General features: G+C 36.3%; 1 protein-coding gene across 1 annotated transcript; it reads right to left on the reverse strand.

Moving 5' to 3' along the window:
- Nucleotides 1–11,586: 11,586 nt before the first annotated feature.
- Nucleotides 11,587–14,070, reverse strand: CXCL8 (C-X-C motif chemokine ligand 8; the record flags this gene model as incomplete). Its single annotated transcript, XM_080655631.1, has 4 exons — nt 11,587–11,608; nt 12,041–12,124; nt 12,412–12,547; nt 14,007–14,070. The coding sequence occupies 4 exons, from the start codon at nt 14,068–14,070 to the stop codon at nt 11,587–11,589; spliced, it is 306 nt and encodes a 101-aa protein (XP_080511757.1).
- Nucleotides 14,071–18,089: the final 4,019 nt, after the last annotated feature.

Below are 18,089 nucleotides of genomic sequence, written 5' to 3' on the forward strand. Positions count from 1 at the left end.
CAAGATTAGACTGAGATCCTGGGGTTTCAGGAGGAAGACCACAGAGGAAAAGTGCCATTTTCATTACGTCATTACATTCTATTAGTATGATTTACCACTGTTGATGTTGACCTTAGCGAACCTAGTGTTGTTTAGGTCTCTCTATTGTAAAGTTACTCTTCCTCTTCCCCATTCCATACTGTATTTTTTTGGAAATTCCACATTTCACAAGTCCTTGTTTATGCTCCAAATCCTTGAGGAAGGAGTAAATTATTTGGAATTCTTCCTCATGGGATATTTGTCTATTCTCCATGTATTTATTTACCCCAGCATGTATTTATATCAGTATGGACTCATACATATTTGCTTTATATATAGGGTTATAAGTAGTACTTTATTTATTTTGCTCTCAAGTTATTCCATTTGGGGCTATTGTTCCAGGTTTTATTTGGCTCCTGTTCTACTTAGACATACCCTCATAAATTTATTCAGAGGGAGGAGCTTATCTTCTGACACTGGAAAATGCTCAAGACTCATATTTCCTGCCCCCATCCTATGATCAGACACTTCTCCAAGGAACCCCAGTTCATTTTATTATGAAGTGGTTTTAGAAACCAAGATCTGGGTGCTAGGTGTGCTTGTTGCTACGAGTGTCATTGCTTTTAGGTCCTCTCAGCTGACAAAAGAAGGAAATACATACATGTTTACTAACTCATTTATATACATCCTTAAGTATTTTTATATTTATCTATCTGTATCTATATTAAACTAAATATAAATTCATACTAATGTCTCCAACTCTAATCATTACTACATGAATCATTTTAGTCTCCTCTCCTTGCTTGTCTAAAAACTCGTACTGTCACAGTGAGGGACCTGGATCCCACGATCAGCCAACAATTTACTTAATTATTTAATTAAATTGTTCAGTTACATATGTAGTAGGATCAGAATTGCCAACCCATACCCCCTTATGCCATATATTTTCAAGAGTCAAAATTTCAAAAATTCAACCTATAAAAGTTAACATTCTGTATTACATGTAAAGCAAGTATAAAAATGACATTTATTATTTTCCCAATAATTCCACACAGAGCATATTATATTTTAAAATCAGAGTTCATTTGTTCACTATAAAATCTCATCAAAATTTTAAATAATTGGAGAAGATAACAATAAAAAATATACAGCACATATAAAATCTATGTAACATTACATGTGGAGGGTGTAATTTAAATTCTAAGTAGATTTTGTTAACCCTTATCTCCATTTTTAAATAAAGAAAATGAAACAGAATTTTAGTAAACTAGAGAGTGAAAAGATTCCTTCAAGAAAACATTTAGTTCTAGAAAAGGGACTTATAAGTAAAAATCAGTTCTTTTCGTGTTAGCACAGAGGCCTCATTCAAACTTTGTCATATCCATATACATACTTGTAAATGAAATTAAAAATAACAAAATTTCACATAAGAAAATTTGAGCCCAACTGGTATGGCTCAATGGATTGAGCATCATCCTATATACCAAGAGGTTGCAGGTTCCATTCCCGGTCAGGGCACATGCCCAAGTGGCCAGCTCAATCCCCAGTAGGGAGCATGTAGGAGGCAGCAGATTGATGTTTTTCTCTCATCAATGTTTCTACCTCCCCTCTCTCTAAAAATCAATAAAATATGCATATATGTCTACACACACACACACACACACACACATATTTAAATATATGAAGGCATTTTGAGTAGCGTGGGTTGAATGACAAAAGTTTAATTTAGGATTCAGACAGTAGAAAGAATCACTATAACTATTAAAACACTAGAGGTCTCCCCAATCAAAAGACATAGGGGAATGGAGTGGATAAGAAAACATGACCCATATATCTGCTGTCTACAAGAAACCCACCTCAGAAAAAAAGACGCACACAGACTGAGGGTGAAGGGATGGAAAAAGGTTTTCCAGGCAAATGGAACTGGAAAAAAAAGCTGGGGTAGCAATACTTATATCTGACAAATTAGATCTCAAGCTGAAGGACATAACAAGAGATAAGGAAGGCCACTTCATAATACTAAAGGGAGCAATCCAACAAGAAGAAATAACTCTGGTAAACATATGTGCACCCAATACAGGAGCACCCAAATACATAAAAAAACTCCTGGAGGATATCAAGGGAGAGATTGACAGCAATACAATCATAGTAGGAGACTTTAATACCCCACTATCACCATTGGACAAATCCTCTAAACAAAAAATCAGCAAAGAAACATCAATCCTAAATGACTCACTAGACCAGATGGAATTAATTGACATCTTCAGAACATTTCACCCCAAAGCCACAGAATATACATTCTTCTCAAGTGCACATGGGTCATTTTCAAAAATAGACCATATGTTGGGACATAGGCAAAGTCTCTTCAAATTCAAGAAGATAGAAATCATATCAAGCATCTTCTCAGACCACAGTGGCATAAAATTGGAAATCAACTATAGTAAAAACAACCCAAAGAAATCAAACACATGGAGGCTAAACAACATGCTATTAAACCATGACTGGGTTACCAGAGAGATCAAAGAAGAAATAAAAAACATCATGGCAACAAATGACAATGAAAACACTACAATCCAAAATCTATGGGACACAGCGAAAGCAGTCTTGAGAGGGAAGTTCATAGCTCTACAAGCCTACTGCAAAAAACAAGAAACAATGGTAATAAATTACCTAACCCAACAACTCAAAGAGTTAGAAAAAGAGCAACAAGAAAAGCCCAGTGTAAGCAGAAGGAAGGAAATAATAAAGATCAAAGTGGAGATAAACGACCTAGAGACCAAAGAAACAATACAAAAGATCAACAAAACCAAGAGCTGGTTCTTTGAAAGGATAAACAAGATTGATGAACCTCTAGCCAGGCTCACCAAGAAGCAAAGAGAGAGGACCCAAATAAACAAAATCAGAAATGAAAGAGGTGAAATAACAACAGATCCCGCCGAAATACAAAGGATTGTTAAAAAATACTACGAACAACTCTATTCCAACAAACTGAACAACCTGGAGGAAATGGACATATTCCTAGAAAAATATAACCTTCCAAAACTCAATCAAGAAGAATCTAAACAGCTCAATATGCCAGTAACTATGGAAGAAATTGAAGCAGTCATCAAAGAGCTTCCGGCAAACAAAAGCCCGGGGCCAGACGGCTTCACAGGAGAGTTTTACCAAACATTCAAGGAAGAACTGAAACCTATCCTCCTCAGACTATTCCAAAACATTCAAGAGCAAGGAACACTTCCAAGCTCCTTCTATGAAGCCAGCATCACCCTAATACCAAAACCAGATAAAGACAACGCAATGAAGGAGAATTACAGGCCAATATCCCTCATGAATGTAGATGCCAAAATCCTCAACAAAATTCTAGCAAATCGGATCCAGCAGTACATCAGAAAGATCATACACCATGACCAAGTAGGGTTTATCCCAGGAATGCAAGGATGCTACAATATCCGAAAATCAATAAATGTGATACATCACATAAACAAATTGAAAGATAAAAATCACATAGTCATATCAATTGATGCAGAAAAAGCATTTGACAAAATCCAACACCCTTTCTTGATAAAAACTCTTAACAAGGTGGGAATAGAAGGATCATACCTCAACATAATAAAAGCTATATATGATAAACCCACAGCTAACATCATACTCAATGGGCAAAAACTAAAACCATTTCCCCTAAGAACAGGAACAAGACAAGGATGCTTACTCTCACCACTCCTGTTTGACATAGTACTGGAAGTATTAACCATTGCAATTAGACAAGAAGAAGAAATAAAAGGCATCCAAATTGGAAAAGAAGAAGTAAAGCTGTCCTTATTTGCAGATGACATGATATTGTACATAAAAAACCCGAAAGACTCCATCAAAAAACTAACAGATTTAATAAATGAATTCGGCAATGTAGCAGGATACAAAATTAACGCCAAGAAATCTATGGCATTTCTATACACCAACAGTGAACTTACAGAAAGAGAGACTAAAAAAGCAATCCCATTCTCCATCGCACCAAAAAAATTAAGATACTTAGGAATAAACCTAACCAAGGAGGTAAAAGACCTATATGCGGAAAACTACAGGACACTGAAAAAAGAGATAGAGGAAGATGTAAACAGATGGAAGAACATACCATGTTCATGGATTGGTAGAATCAACATCATCAAAATGTCCATACTACCCAAAGCAATCTATAGATTCAATGCACTCCCCATTAAAATACCAACAGCATATTTCACAGACCTAGAAAGAACTCTCCAAAAATTCATCTGGAATAAAAAAAGACCCCGAATAGCCACAGCAATCCTGAGAAAGAAGAATAAAGTAGGAGGGATCTCAATACCAGATTTCAAGCTGTATTACAAAGCCACTGTCCTCAAAACAGCCTGGTACTGGCACAAGAACAGACATATAGATCAATGGAATAGAATAGAGAATCCAGATATCGACCCAAACCAATATGAGCAATTAATATTTGACAAAGGAGGCATGAGCATACAATGGAGTCAAGACAGTCTCTTCAATAAATGGTGTTGGGAAAATTGGACAGATACATGCAAAAAAATGAAACTAGATCACCAATTTACACCATACACAAAAATAAACTCAAAATGGATACAGGACTTAAATATAAGACGGGAAACCATAAAAATACTAGAGGAATCCACAGGCAGCAAAATCTCAGACATATGCCAAAAGAACTTTTTCACTGATACTGCCCCTAGGGCAATGGAAGCCAAAGAGAAAATAAACAAATGGGACTACATCAAAATAAAAAGCTTTTGCACAGCAAAAGAAACCATCAACAAAACAACAAGAAACCCCATTGTATGGGAGAACATATTTGCAAATGGTATCACTGATAAAGGTTTAATTTCCAACATCTACAGGCAGCTTATGCAACTTAATAAAAGGAAGATAAATGATCCAATAAAAAAATGGGCAACAGACCTAAATAGAATCTTTTCGAAAGAAGACAGAAGGAAGGCCAAGAGACACATGAAAACATGCTCAAAGTCACTAATTATCCGAGAGATGCAAATCAAAACGACAATGCGATACCATCTCACACCTATCAGAATGGCTATCATCAACAAATCAACAAACGACAAGTGTTGGCGAGGATGCGGAGAAAAAGGAACCCTCGTGCACTGCTGGTGGGAATGCAGACTGGTGCAGCCACTGTGGAGAACCGTATGGAGTTTCTTCAAAAAACTGAAAATGGAACTCCCATTTGACCTAGTAATCCCACTCCTAGGAATATATCCTAAGAAACCAGAAACACCAATCAGAAAGGATATATGCACCCCTATGTTCATAGCAGCACAATTTACAATAGCTAAGATTTGGAAACAGCCTAGGTGCCTGTCAACAGATGACTGGATCAGAAAACTATGGTACATCTACACAATGGAATACTATGCTGCCATAAAAAAGAAGGAATTACTACCATTTGTAGGCACTTGGATGGAATTAGAGAACATTATGCTAAGTGAAATAAGCCAGTCAATGAAAGAAAAATACCACATGATCTCACTCATTTGGGGATAATGAAAAACATTATAAACTGATGAACCAAAAGATAGTTACAGAGGTAGTAAAGCATCAAACAGATTGTCTAATTACAGCGGTAAGGTTAGGGAGAGGTGGGGGAATTAAGAGATCAACTGAAGGACTTGTATGCATGCATATAAGAGTAACCAACGGATGCAAAACATTGGGGGGTGAGGGCATGTATGGGAGTGGGGTGGGGGGGGCAATGGTAAGATATGTACACATATAATACCTTAATAAAAATTTGAAAAAAATAAAAATAAAAAATAAAACACTAGAGGTCTGATGCACAAAATTTGTGCAAGAGTAGGCCTTTCTTCTCCCGGCTGCCAGCACTAGCTTCCCTCTGGCATCCAGGACTGGGGCTTCCCTGGCAGAGGGAGGCCCTGCCCACCAACCGCAGCCCACCAGTCATTGGCCTGGGCCTCCCTCTTTTTAAAAAAATATATTTTATTGATTTTTTACAGAGAGGAAGGGAGAGGGAGAGTTAGAAACATCGATGAGAGAGAAACATCAATCAGCTGCCTCCTGCACACCCCCACCGGGGATCTGCCAGCAACCAAGGTACATGCTCTTGACTGGAATCGAACCTGGGTCCCTTGAGTCCGCAGGCTGACTCTCTACCCACTGAGCCAAACTGGTTCGGGCTGGGCCTCCCTCTTTGGGGCAATCATGGAACCCCCCGATTGATCACCCTGCTGACCAGTGGCCTGGGCCTCCCTCAGCAAGGCGATCATGGGGCTATGGCCGGGCCCCTGACCAGTCACATTGCACCTGCCTTGACTGGCCTGACACCAGTGGGTGTCATAGCATGGTCCCAGATGGTCATCCTGATGATCGTTCCACTGTTCAGCCATTCAGTCAATTTGCATATTATGCTTTTATTATATAGGATAAGCTAAATCATGTTCTATGAATTAGAATTGATAGGTACATTAAAAGCTTATCTTCAGCTCTAACACCATGATCTTTTACAAAGGTTTAGAACATTCCACTAGATATGTCTAAAACAAACTTTGGGTGGAAATATCTGTGAATGTTTCCTATCTTATTTTCCAAAATGCTATGCTTTTTAAGTATATCTATATAGAGACGATAGATGTAGAAAGATGATAGATAGATAGATGATAGATAGATAGATAGATAGATAGATAGATAGATAGATAGATAGAATATTTATCCAACTTGATTTTCATCTATGGTAATGTGAGGCACATGGAAAGACCTTTTTCTCTATTCATTAAAAGTTGGATTCTTTGATGCTTAAGTAATCTTTTGATGAATTCCTGATTGCCCCATCTGTAAATCTTGTGGGAAGGAGTTGGCCTGGTATTTACTCTGTTATATTTAAAAATTCCATATTTGTTGTTTGTGTTCTCTGCAAATTTAGCTGATGTTTATCAACCTTGAGGCAATTGTGGTCTGGCTGTCTTTTTAAGTGAGTAATAGAGAAATTACTGATTTCTTAAGCTTTTTTGTTTGTTTGTTTGTTATTGCAGGATTAATATAGACTTAAGCATTTTTTTTACTTGCTATATCACTACCACAAGCAAAAATCAAACTAGTTTTTTATCCTTATTCTGACCTTTTCAAATATAGCCTGCTCAGCAAAATAGATGTATTATAGTAAAAAATAATTATATATTTCTTTACCCAAATCTTGAGAATAAACAACTTTTCTTAGGTGACTTAAACTTATAAATCTATTTCTTGATGTATTGCTAGTAAACAAAAAGTCAATTATGAAAATAACCTGATTTTCTATGTTGCATATGAAATATATGTATCATAGATGTCTTTTCTTTTTTTAAGTTTATGTTTTATTGTTGATACTACTACAGATGTCCCCTATTCCTCCCTCTCACTTCTCTCCTCCAGTCAGCCCACCCCGCACCGCAGGCTTGTACCACACTATTGTCTATGTTATGGGCTACACATATATGCATATAAATTCTTTGGTTTGTTTCTTCCTGGTCTCCAATGCCTCTTCCCTCTAAGATCTGTCAGTCTATTCCATGTATCTGCCTTGGACCTATTTTGTTAATCAGTTTATTTTGTTCATTAGATCCTACATATAGGTGAGATCATGTGATATTTGTCTTTCTCTGACTGGATTATTTTACTTAGCATAATGGTCTCCACATCCATCCATGCTGTTGCAAGGGGTAAGAGATCCTTCTTTTTTATAGCTATATAGTATTCCATTTTGTAAATTGTACCACAGCTTTTTTATCCAATCATCTACTGATGGGCTGTATTATAGAATTATATAATTGCTGTATTTTTAAGGTGAACACTTTTCTTATTATCTCTTTATACCTCTTTTGTGTGTGTGTGTGTGTGTGTGTGTGTGTCTTTGCATTCATTTTACTTCTTGGTAAAATGAGATTCATAATTTGTAATCCACACAAATGGATTAAAGGAATGAGATAATAGATTACATGTTTAAGTTTGTGTCTAAATCTGTGTCTGTATACTAACTAATTTTACTAATATCATTTCGGCAAAATGAAGTAAACATTTTCAATTCAGCAAAGTGATGGCTTTTTCTTATCTTTCACATTCTCTCTCTTATTCTTCATTTTTTCATTTTGGCTTGTATGTATAATGCCTAATCTCCAATTTGATATACTTAATTGCCTTTTTGATGGAATATTTGCTGTCTTATCCAGAGTAACACTGGATAAGTGTTACTCTGGATAAGGGAGTGGAGAAAATCATTTGGTTTAAAAGTACTAAAGATTAAATTAAAAGATTAATTTTTAAAAGTCTTCATTATTAAGATTCACCAAGTTGGTGCAGATGTCTTCACTTTGCTTTCAGGGTTGGAAACTGATCATATTAAATTGTATTTAATTGTAAGAAGTTTGCTATAAAGTTGGGAGTTCTTTGATAATTCAGTCTCCAAATATCATTCAAGAGCCCCAAGATCAGACTTTTGAGTTGCTTCTATGGCTTTCCACTTTCTTCTGTAAGGAGATCCAGGAAGAAGAATAGCCTATAATGTTCACCATTTAAATGGGGGTATTTGAAATTCACTGAAAGTTTTCAGTTCAACTCTAAGCCCTTTAGAGCATTCCATAGTCCATTTAGCATAACTTCATCTGTTAGTACTTGTTCTGTTCCAATGCCAAACTCTAGGCACACTGAACTTTTTCACTTCTCAAATCATGTCATGCTCTTGTTTACAAATTACTTCACTGCAGTCTAGACAACTCTTTCCCCACACATTTTTCTTCCTTTTGTGTGGCTAACTCCTACTCATCCTTCACACTCTAGCTTAGGTTTTCTCAGGGAAATCTAGGCTAGTTAGGTTCGATAACTCCTTGATATCTCCTCTGAAGAATCATGTGTCTCTCCTACCAATATTTTATTAAAATTACTTGTTTTTTATTGGTTTTATTCACTATGTATGAGATCCACAAGATGAGACACTGCAAAGGGAGGCAGAAGTAGACAAGGAAACTTGAAATTAAAGTTTATTTGAGAAAAATAACTTTTTATGCTTGGAGAATATGGAAATGAAATTTAGGCAGAATTCTGAGGAAGAAGAAGTAACCCCACAACATGGCCTGAAAAGAATATAAGCAGGGAGAAATCACCACTAGTAGGAACACTGCTTCTAAGAATAGTAAATATTAGGGTTGAATTTCCAGTTGGTTCCTGCTTGTATATGACTTACAATTTTTTTTTATTTTTTTTTACTAATTCTATTATGTTGCACACTTCTGTATTGATGTGCACTGGAAATTAGAAAAGAGAATGGGCTTTGTTCCACACCACAGCTAATGTTGACCCATAGATAGATGGTAGCTGCAGGTACACAGAGTGATTGCAAGGAGCTAATGGCAGGGGAGAAGTAGGTTGCAATATGAAGTAACTAGTGAGAAAATAAGAGGACCCTCTTTCTCACTTCCCTTTGTGGAGATTAAAAAATGAGTGCATCTCAGAGGGAAGGTGGGGGGAGGGTGGGTGGGTGGAAGATAATAACCAAAGACAATCATGGGAGATAATCAGCCATGGACACAGACAATAAGGTGGTGAAGGCCTGGGGCCAGCAGGGGCAGGCTGGAGAAGGTCAATGGGGGAAAAATGGGGACATATGTAATACTTTCAACAATAAATATTTTTTTAAGAGTGCATTTAAAATGCCAAACAGCAACAGTAAATGATCTTGGAGCTGGATAAGTATGAATCAAATTTCTAAAATCCTTGTTTTTTGACCAGCAATGTAAATTTAAGCATTGGTTCATTGGATTTCTTCAAACTGTCAGTTGTTATTTTCACTGTTTCTGGAAAGTTTCCAGCTATTGTCAGTTTAAACATTGTCTCTGACCCTCTCTTCTGCTTGTAAAAATCCAATTAGACACTGCATTTTCCGTGTGTTTTCATTTCTTCTTTCAATTTACTTCCTCTTTATCTCTCATAAAATTCCAGATAAAGTTATTTAGGTTTATTTCCTAGTCTCAAATTTTCTTTATAGCTGTGTCTAATCTGTTATAAAACTCATCCATTGAATTTTCTACTTAAATTATTGTATTTTTACTTTTAAGAGTGTTTTTTTTTTTTACTTCTTTTTCAAATATGTGTGGTCTTTATTCATATTTTGAACTTTTTTTGCCTTGTATGGGTCAGTTTTACTTTTTAAATAACTGAAAAGCACGTTATAATGTGTACCCTCTTCCCTCTTTCACAGTCACCTGAGCTGGTTCATTGAAAATCTGAAGTCAGCCTTATTAGCAAAATGGAATACACTGAGGAGTTAAGAAAATTCTCATTTCTCAGTGGCTACTGTTTGTAGCCTTCTTTGGAAAGAAGTTCTGTTTTTCTACAAATAAAAGTTCCTATTTTCCACCATAGTATAAAAATGCTGAGAAGAAGCACTTATGTTTTCTAAATAATATTTTTTTCATACAACTGAAGATATAAAACAATAGATCTTGAAAGGACCAAAGAAATACAAACACTTGATGACTTTGATGATGCATTTTATTATGTTTTAGAGTTGCATTTATATTTCCATACCATCAAATCAGTGATGGTATGGAAAAACCATTTTCTTTGAAAGCACAGAAAAGTATCTTAAAGTTAAAAATAAAGTGAGTGTTACAAACATAATTATTTAAATTAAATTATGAGACTCTATTTGTACATAATAAGTAAGTATTGACCAGCAAGAATTTTTGCTGTTTTGAGAAAGATAGTCCTAATTCAGGATTCTGGTGATTCAACACAGAATAGCACAAGGCCAACAGTGACAGGACAATATGAGGAGCATCAAAAGTAGGATTTCCAGTTTAATTGGATATTCTGTTTGTTTTTAATTTTGCTAAATCTAGCAACCTCAATCAAAATAAATCAACTTTGATCAAGACAGTTCTCTAATATATTATTTAATATCTAAAATAAATATAAATTCACTGCCATCATTATACTCTCTTATCAACAATGCTCCTTTCCCATTTTTCAAATTCATGCACAAATATTACTCTATTTGATGTTTAAATAAATATATAAATAATAAATAAGTGAATAAGTTACACTTGAAAATAATTTACGTGACCATGAAAGACATTAAATTGTTTCCGCGTGTTCTCACATCACAGTGAGGTGAAATGGTGACTCATACTTTTTCTCTAGGTTAGGAATAAAGAAGAAACCAAGGCGCAGTTAAAAGGGACTCATGGATCTTGGCTGGCAGACTAAGGTTGCAATATTTAACCCTCCTCCCCCCAAAAATACAGGATTTCCAGCTAAGTTTGAATTTATTGTAAGCAATGAGTTTTTGTTTTTTGGTTTTTTTTAATAAGTGTGTCCTAGATATAGCATGGGACATTGAAAGAAACTCTTCATTGTTTTACCTAATATTCAAATCTAACCAGGCATCCTGTATTTTATCTGAGATCTCTACACCAGACGCAAACAGTATGTGAAGCTCTGAAATAGATTTGTTTGAAGTTTCATTGGCATCTTTACTGAGGAATTCTTGGAAACCATGGAGAGTGCTTATTTTTTTTTTTATGGCTTTTCCTTCTCAGCTCTGAAAATAAATAAATAAAATGTAAAGATTAACAATGTTCTAACAGGAGTCAAGTGTGGTCCTTATATTTAATACAGAAACTAATATAGTCTTAAATAGTCATATGTTAGAAATGTTCTGTACTTTCAACTATAAATGGAGAGACCAGATAAGTCATCCTCCAAAGCAGGACACTTCTGAGAATGAAACATAATCATAATAATGGCACAGGGACCAGGCATAAACCTAGACTTCCCTGGACAAACTGAGATGCGTGGTCTTCCCAGTCATGAGTTACAATAAACTCACTATTGCTGCTATTTATTTTGAATTAAAGAGGCAGTTACCTAAAAAAATATTTTTGGCAGCAGCAAGAAATTTATAGGCTGACTTTTGGACTGTATATCTCAGGATAAATGAAAAATCTAAATTAAAAAAACAACAACAACTTACCTCTCTAAAAATAACTGTATAACCTGCTGCACCCATTTTTCCTTGGGGTCCAGGCAGAGCGATGTTTCATTGTCCAACTTTACACTGGAATGAAAGAGATATGATTAAAATCAACATTTAGCAGTTTCAGACACCCCTTTGCCACTCAAGTCATTGTCCTGTAAGTATGGGCATGAAATCGAAGTCAAAAGCAATTTAGAGCTATGAATCATGGAAGTTACCATACTTAAATGCCATTCATACCCAGAATATGTCCTTCTATTTAACCCACGACTGTATTCCTAGTACCTAGAACTTTGTTGGATGCTTCCACCTTCCTCAGTTCTAGGTTAGCTAAAGTAAGAAATCTAATCACTTTTGAAAGTACTTACATGATTTCTGAATAGGCACAGTGTGGTCCACTCTCAATCACTCTCAGTTCCTTGATAAGCTTGGGGTGGAAAGGTATAGAGTGCACACCAATGCACAGGCATCGAAGTTCTGTCTCTATTCTCGGCAGAATTGAAGCTGTGGGAAAAAAATAAAAACAATTATAGATTGATTTCAACAATAGGGAGGGCTCTGCTAGCTACTCCCTCTTTAATCCCAATGTGATAACTTGGTGACTGTGCGTTTTACAAACATGGCATCTTTAGCAAACTCATTCCAGAAATTGAAGGCTGGGTATTCTCCTTGCCTCTGACATCAGTTTTTCTCAGTTTTCAAAACAGTCACTCCTGATAACATTGAATATCCTTCTACATAAAGACTGGAGTTGTCTTTGTGCAATGTTGACATCTTTAAGATACTTTTTTTTCTAGTAGATATTTTATAATACTCTGTGATACCACAGTGCTATTTGTAGTATGCAAACTAAGATTCACCAATAGGGAAATTGCCTTCAGAAAGAATTAATAGAAATATATAAGTGAGTTGCACAGAAGTGTCTTATATCTTAACACAATCTTCAATGCTTGAGAGAAAAGAAAAATAAACTATATATCATAAACTTTCTAAACTGTATTTATTTCATAAAATGAATCCTGATAAGGTCTATGTTCTGTCAGGGTGTCCTTAAATCAAAAGGGGATTGATAGCTATCTGAAGCTTTTCAGTAAAGTAGTACACAGTATAAAATTACCTGAGTTATCTTACTCAATATTAATTTATATTATAGGTAACTGTGGCTCCCAATAAGATACACTCTAACTTATACATTTATATTAAATACTAGAGGCCCAGTGCACAAAATTCATACACAGGGGGAGGTCCCTCAGCTCGGCCTGCACCCTCTCCAATCTGGGACCCCTCAGGGTATGTCTGATTGCCTGTTTAGGCCCAATCTCTGTGGACTGCTGGCTTCTAACCACTCGCCTGTCTACCTGCCTGATTGCCCCTAACTGCCTCTGCCTGTTGGCCTGATCGCCCCTAACTTGCTCCCCTGACAGCCTGATAGCCTCTAATCGCCTCTGCCTCATCCCTGGCCTAAGCCACAGTCTGGCCTCCCTCTGCAGGAGGTGACCTGGCAGATCAGGGGAAGGCACTGCTGCTGCTGCCACTGCCTGCCTGAGCCTGGGCCCTTCACAGCCGCGCCTCAGCTGTTCTCAACCACCTGTGGCTGCCTGAGCCTCGGCCCTCACAGTCTTTGTGGCTTTGTCCAGAAGGACATCCAGAAGATTGTCTGGAAGACATCCACCCTAATTAGAATATTACCCTTTTATTAGTATAGATATGCATACTACAGATTATAAATGATAAGAACAGAATGTCTGTATTAATCAAGCATTACATTTTTCTAATTGTATAGATACAGCCTAAAAAAATTAAAACTTCATTTTAATTAATTGCCATTAAATGACCACAAAGATTATTTTCTATTCCTGAACAAAAAATGTTTGTTTGTTTTTAATCAAAGCATTAAGGATAATCTTACCATCTAACGATCACATTTAAACCCAGGAAAACTGCATCGGAAAGATGTGCTTACCTTCGTGCAGAGCTGCAGAAAGCATGATCGCTGCCAGAAGAGCAACAGCCAGCTTGGAAGTCATGTTTACAGCAAGTTGGTTTCTTATGGGCTCTTCTCCTGGATGCTGATGAGCTCTGTTGTCCTCAGGGACTTGTGCTGGATGAAGAGCACCTCTGGCTTTTTAAACCATCTCAACAGCGAGACCTGCACACGCTCATTCTTGTATTAGGTCAGAGGAAATTCCAACACCTGGAGCTTTCCGGTCACTCTTTGTGAACAAGCCTGAGTCACCAGACTTCTCTCATTGGTTTCTTATCTAATTTTCAGCACGATTGAACTTTTATTGGATCTTTAAAATAATTTAATTTCATTCAAAAGCATGTCTGCTTTAAAGTATTTTTAAACAGTGAAGCTTCTCAGTTCTATACAATTGTCAGTTGTATTCCTTTATACTTATAAATTAACATTATCATAGTATCATCTGCCAGCTGTTAGAGTAACATCATTTATGATTATTCTTTTATGGCACAATGGTTTCTTTATGTAAAGTATATGCGCTGTGATGACAGAGGAGATAATCCAGTTGACCACTTTTATTGGAGACATATTTTATGAGCAGCTTTTTTCTAAGAGTTTTGGAAAGTTTCTGCTCTCAAGGAACAAAGTACAACTTTTCAAAAGATTTGGTTTTCTAATGTATATTTAACAGAATGAAATTTGTGCTTTCATTCTGTCTCACAAATATTTATCAAGTAACTTCTCAGTAATGTGTACTTGTTCTTAAAGGGTTTGGTCTATCAGAAGAAAGCAACATTAGGGACCTGACAATTATATATTGTCAGAGAGGAAGGGAGAGGGAGAGAGCTAGAAACACTGATGATGAGAGAGAATCACTGATGGGCTGCCTTCTGCATGCTCCCTGGGGATTGAGCTCGAAACCCAGGCATGTGCCCTTGACTGGAATCGAACCCTGGACGCTTCAGTCTGCAGGCTGACACTCTATCCACTGAGCCAGACCAGCTAGGGCTCCTCTTGCTTTTAACTCTACTATTTCAGGAACTTCATTGTTCTTTTACTTATTTAATATATATCGATTGTATGTTAATGCCAAGTATTATAGTAGGAGATCTGATTACTGTGTAAATAAGATCTAATCTCTGATTTCAAAGATTTTGCAGTCTGGTGCCAGATATGGACAATTAATGACACAAGCAACTATAGTTTTGATGAATTTATAAAGAAACAACCTCAAAGCTATGACCTAAAATTGGTAATGAGTAGAAGTAAAACCAATGGCGTGGGGAGAAGGGGTGGCTGCCTTGCTTTTGGAGGAAAAAGCAAGTAAAAGGTAATGAGATTTAAGAGAACATAGTCCATTTGGGTTCTTGACATTGTTGAGCATTGCATGAAAAGCAGTGTATGGAATGAGGAGAGGAAAAAATTGAAGCCAGATATATAAGCAAGAGCTGGATCTTAAAGGAAATTGACTGCTTCTTTGCTTCAGTAATATTCGTTTGTTCAGCAAGGACATATTCTCCTATGGGCAAACCTGACATGACTGGTTCAGTCCCTCATCATCAGGACACAATCTAGTGGCACCACACAGATGCTCAGAGTTCTGAGGATTTGCAAACTTCTCAGCCTCTCAGGGTTGCCTTTGTATTTTTTCTGAGTTCTACTAACATAGCCACCTCCTTGCCATCCCAATTCCATCTCCTCATCTCCTCCTTTTCTCCTCTCAAAGTATCACTTGCATCATGATACCAACCTTAGAGGTTGAGCTAATGAGTTCCTTTTAAACCAGATGCTCACTTTTTAAAACAGTGGATCATTAATTAATAAGGCAAACCAACCTCTTTGCTGTTGTTCATTTCTCACAATGTAGCCTTGATGCATTCCGTCCCCGGACTCTCTTCATCAGAGGTAATGGTGAACAAAAATAAAGTGACCACTTCTGTAAAGGTAACCCTTTGAATCATTGCACACTAAGTAGCATGACCAAATGGAGTTAAAGAGAAAAAAGGGCTAATTATCCTATTTGAAAAAATGCTGCTTTTAAATAGAGCAGAATGGAGTGAAAACTTTAACAAAGCTGCACATACATACAAATGGTATTTTATTACCCACTAAGGATGAATGTAAGCTTTATGGGACTATCAACCAGTAAGCTGTTTAAGTTCTTACCAGTTCCTGAAACATGAGAAGCACTTAACAGAGGAACATTCAGATATTTTTACCATAGTCATGGGATCAAATCTATCATCCAAGAAAGGAAAGAGCTCAAGAAAAAGTCAAGACAAAGATTGGCATTTACTTTTTCCACATCTATAAATAACTCCTCTTTTTCCATCAAACTCCCCGCAAGAAAACTGAATGTCTTTTTGGTATTTTAAACCACCTAGGGAACCCACCCCCCTTCATATATATGTTTTAGAATTAGGGCATTTTTGTAAATCCAAACAAAGTTGTATTCACATAACAAAGCAGAATGTGGTGAGAAAAAACATGGGCTTTTAAGTGAGATGAACTTAGGTCTAAACCTTGTCCCATGATTATTATCAAGAGACCTTGAACAAGGATTCTACCTTGATATTATAATGCTGCTGCTTAAATCTGAACCACATTTCTTAATCCCAGTAGTTAAGTCTCAACTTAAACCTGGATTTTTTTTCTCCTTTTGAGAAAATCAGTCTCAACTCAGACATCCCTGAGGATAAGAGAACCATAGACAAATGCTATATATATATCAATGAGTTTGTCTATAATGTTGTTACTGCTAATATTATAAATATAAAATACCTTTCCCCTAAAACTTTAGTCAACAGAACTCAGAGTTAGCTGAAATATTTAAAACATGTTCTTACTTTTTGCATATTATGTGTCTATAAAAACTTAATCTGCTCTAGAACATTTCAGTTTTATTTTTAAATTCAAATTTCTTGAGTTAATAATTTTAAAAATACCAAGCAAACTTGAACCATGCTGCTATAGGTGTCATATTCTTTAAAGAAAAGTTATTTTCCAAAGTCTTCACAAGTTGGAGAATCAAACAGCTAACCAGGCATCCTCAAACTACGGCCCGCGGGCCACATGCGGCCCGCCGAGGACATTTATCCGGCCCACCAGGTGCCACTGCCTGTTCTGCTTAGCAGCTGACTCATCCCGGGCCCTCAGTGCGCATAGGGATTTGTTCATAGTTTATTTTTTTAAAAACTATAGTCCGGCCCTCCAACGGTCTGAGGGACAGTGAACTGGCCCCCTGTTTAAAAAGTTTGAGGACCCCTGGTTGACCAATATCAAGTATAGGTGTTGAGGAAAGACAAACCTGCCTTCAAGCCTGGCTTCATCACTTATTAGACAAATTATCAAAGAATTTTTAAAATCTCATTGAGTCTTAGTTTCCTTATCTGTAAAATGGGAATAATACCAGTTCCATAGGATCACAGTGAGAGTTAAATGAAAGCCTGTATGGAAAATGCCAAGAGTGGGACCTGGCACATAGAAGGTACTCAATAAATGTCATCTGTCATTAAAGTCACATTGAACTTTGCCTGGAGTGGGAGAACCACATTTCTTTTTAAAAGCTGACCAATCATAAAGTAAATGTGTATTGGCACAACATATTCTTTAAAGTTTACATCTAGCTGCTTTTATTTCTTTCAGTTGTAGAGCTTTCTGGTTTTGTGAATAATAATTTGATTTACATTTGTGTGTTTTAAAAAAGTACTGTGCAGATAACACAGAGAAATGAGTATCATTTCCAATTCTATCTCCCAAATCATGGAGATTTTGAGATGGAGCTTGAAGGATGGAATTGGAGAAAGAGGCTGGTTGTGTTTATTATAGACTTGGAATATTTAAGATCAGCCTGTCAAAAAAAAAAAAAAATCAAATGCAAATATTTATTTGTAATTATTTTTTCTTTGTTAAACTTATGAAACAAAGTTTATACACCTATTTTCTTTGTTAGGTTTATACTAAAACCATTTAGAGGTTGTATACTCCAATGTTTACAATAAAAGATGTGTTTGAAATGACAACAATTATATATTACTTGTCACTAGGATTTCTTTCGTGTGAAGGAAATGAAATCACTTGGCA

The sequence above is a fragment of the Plecotus auritus genome, assembly GCF_963455305.1.
Source record: "Plecotus auritus genome assembly, chromosome: 1".
Classification (NCBI taxonomy): domain Eukaryota; kingdom Metazoa; phylum Chordata; class Mammalia; order Chiroptera; family Vespertilionidae; genus Plecotus; species Plecotus auritus.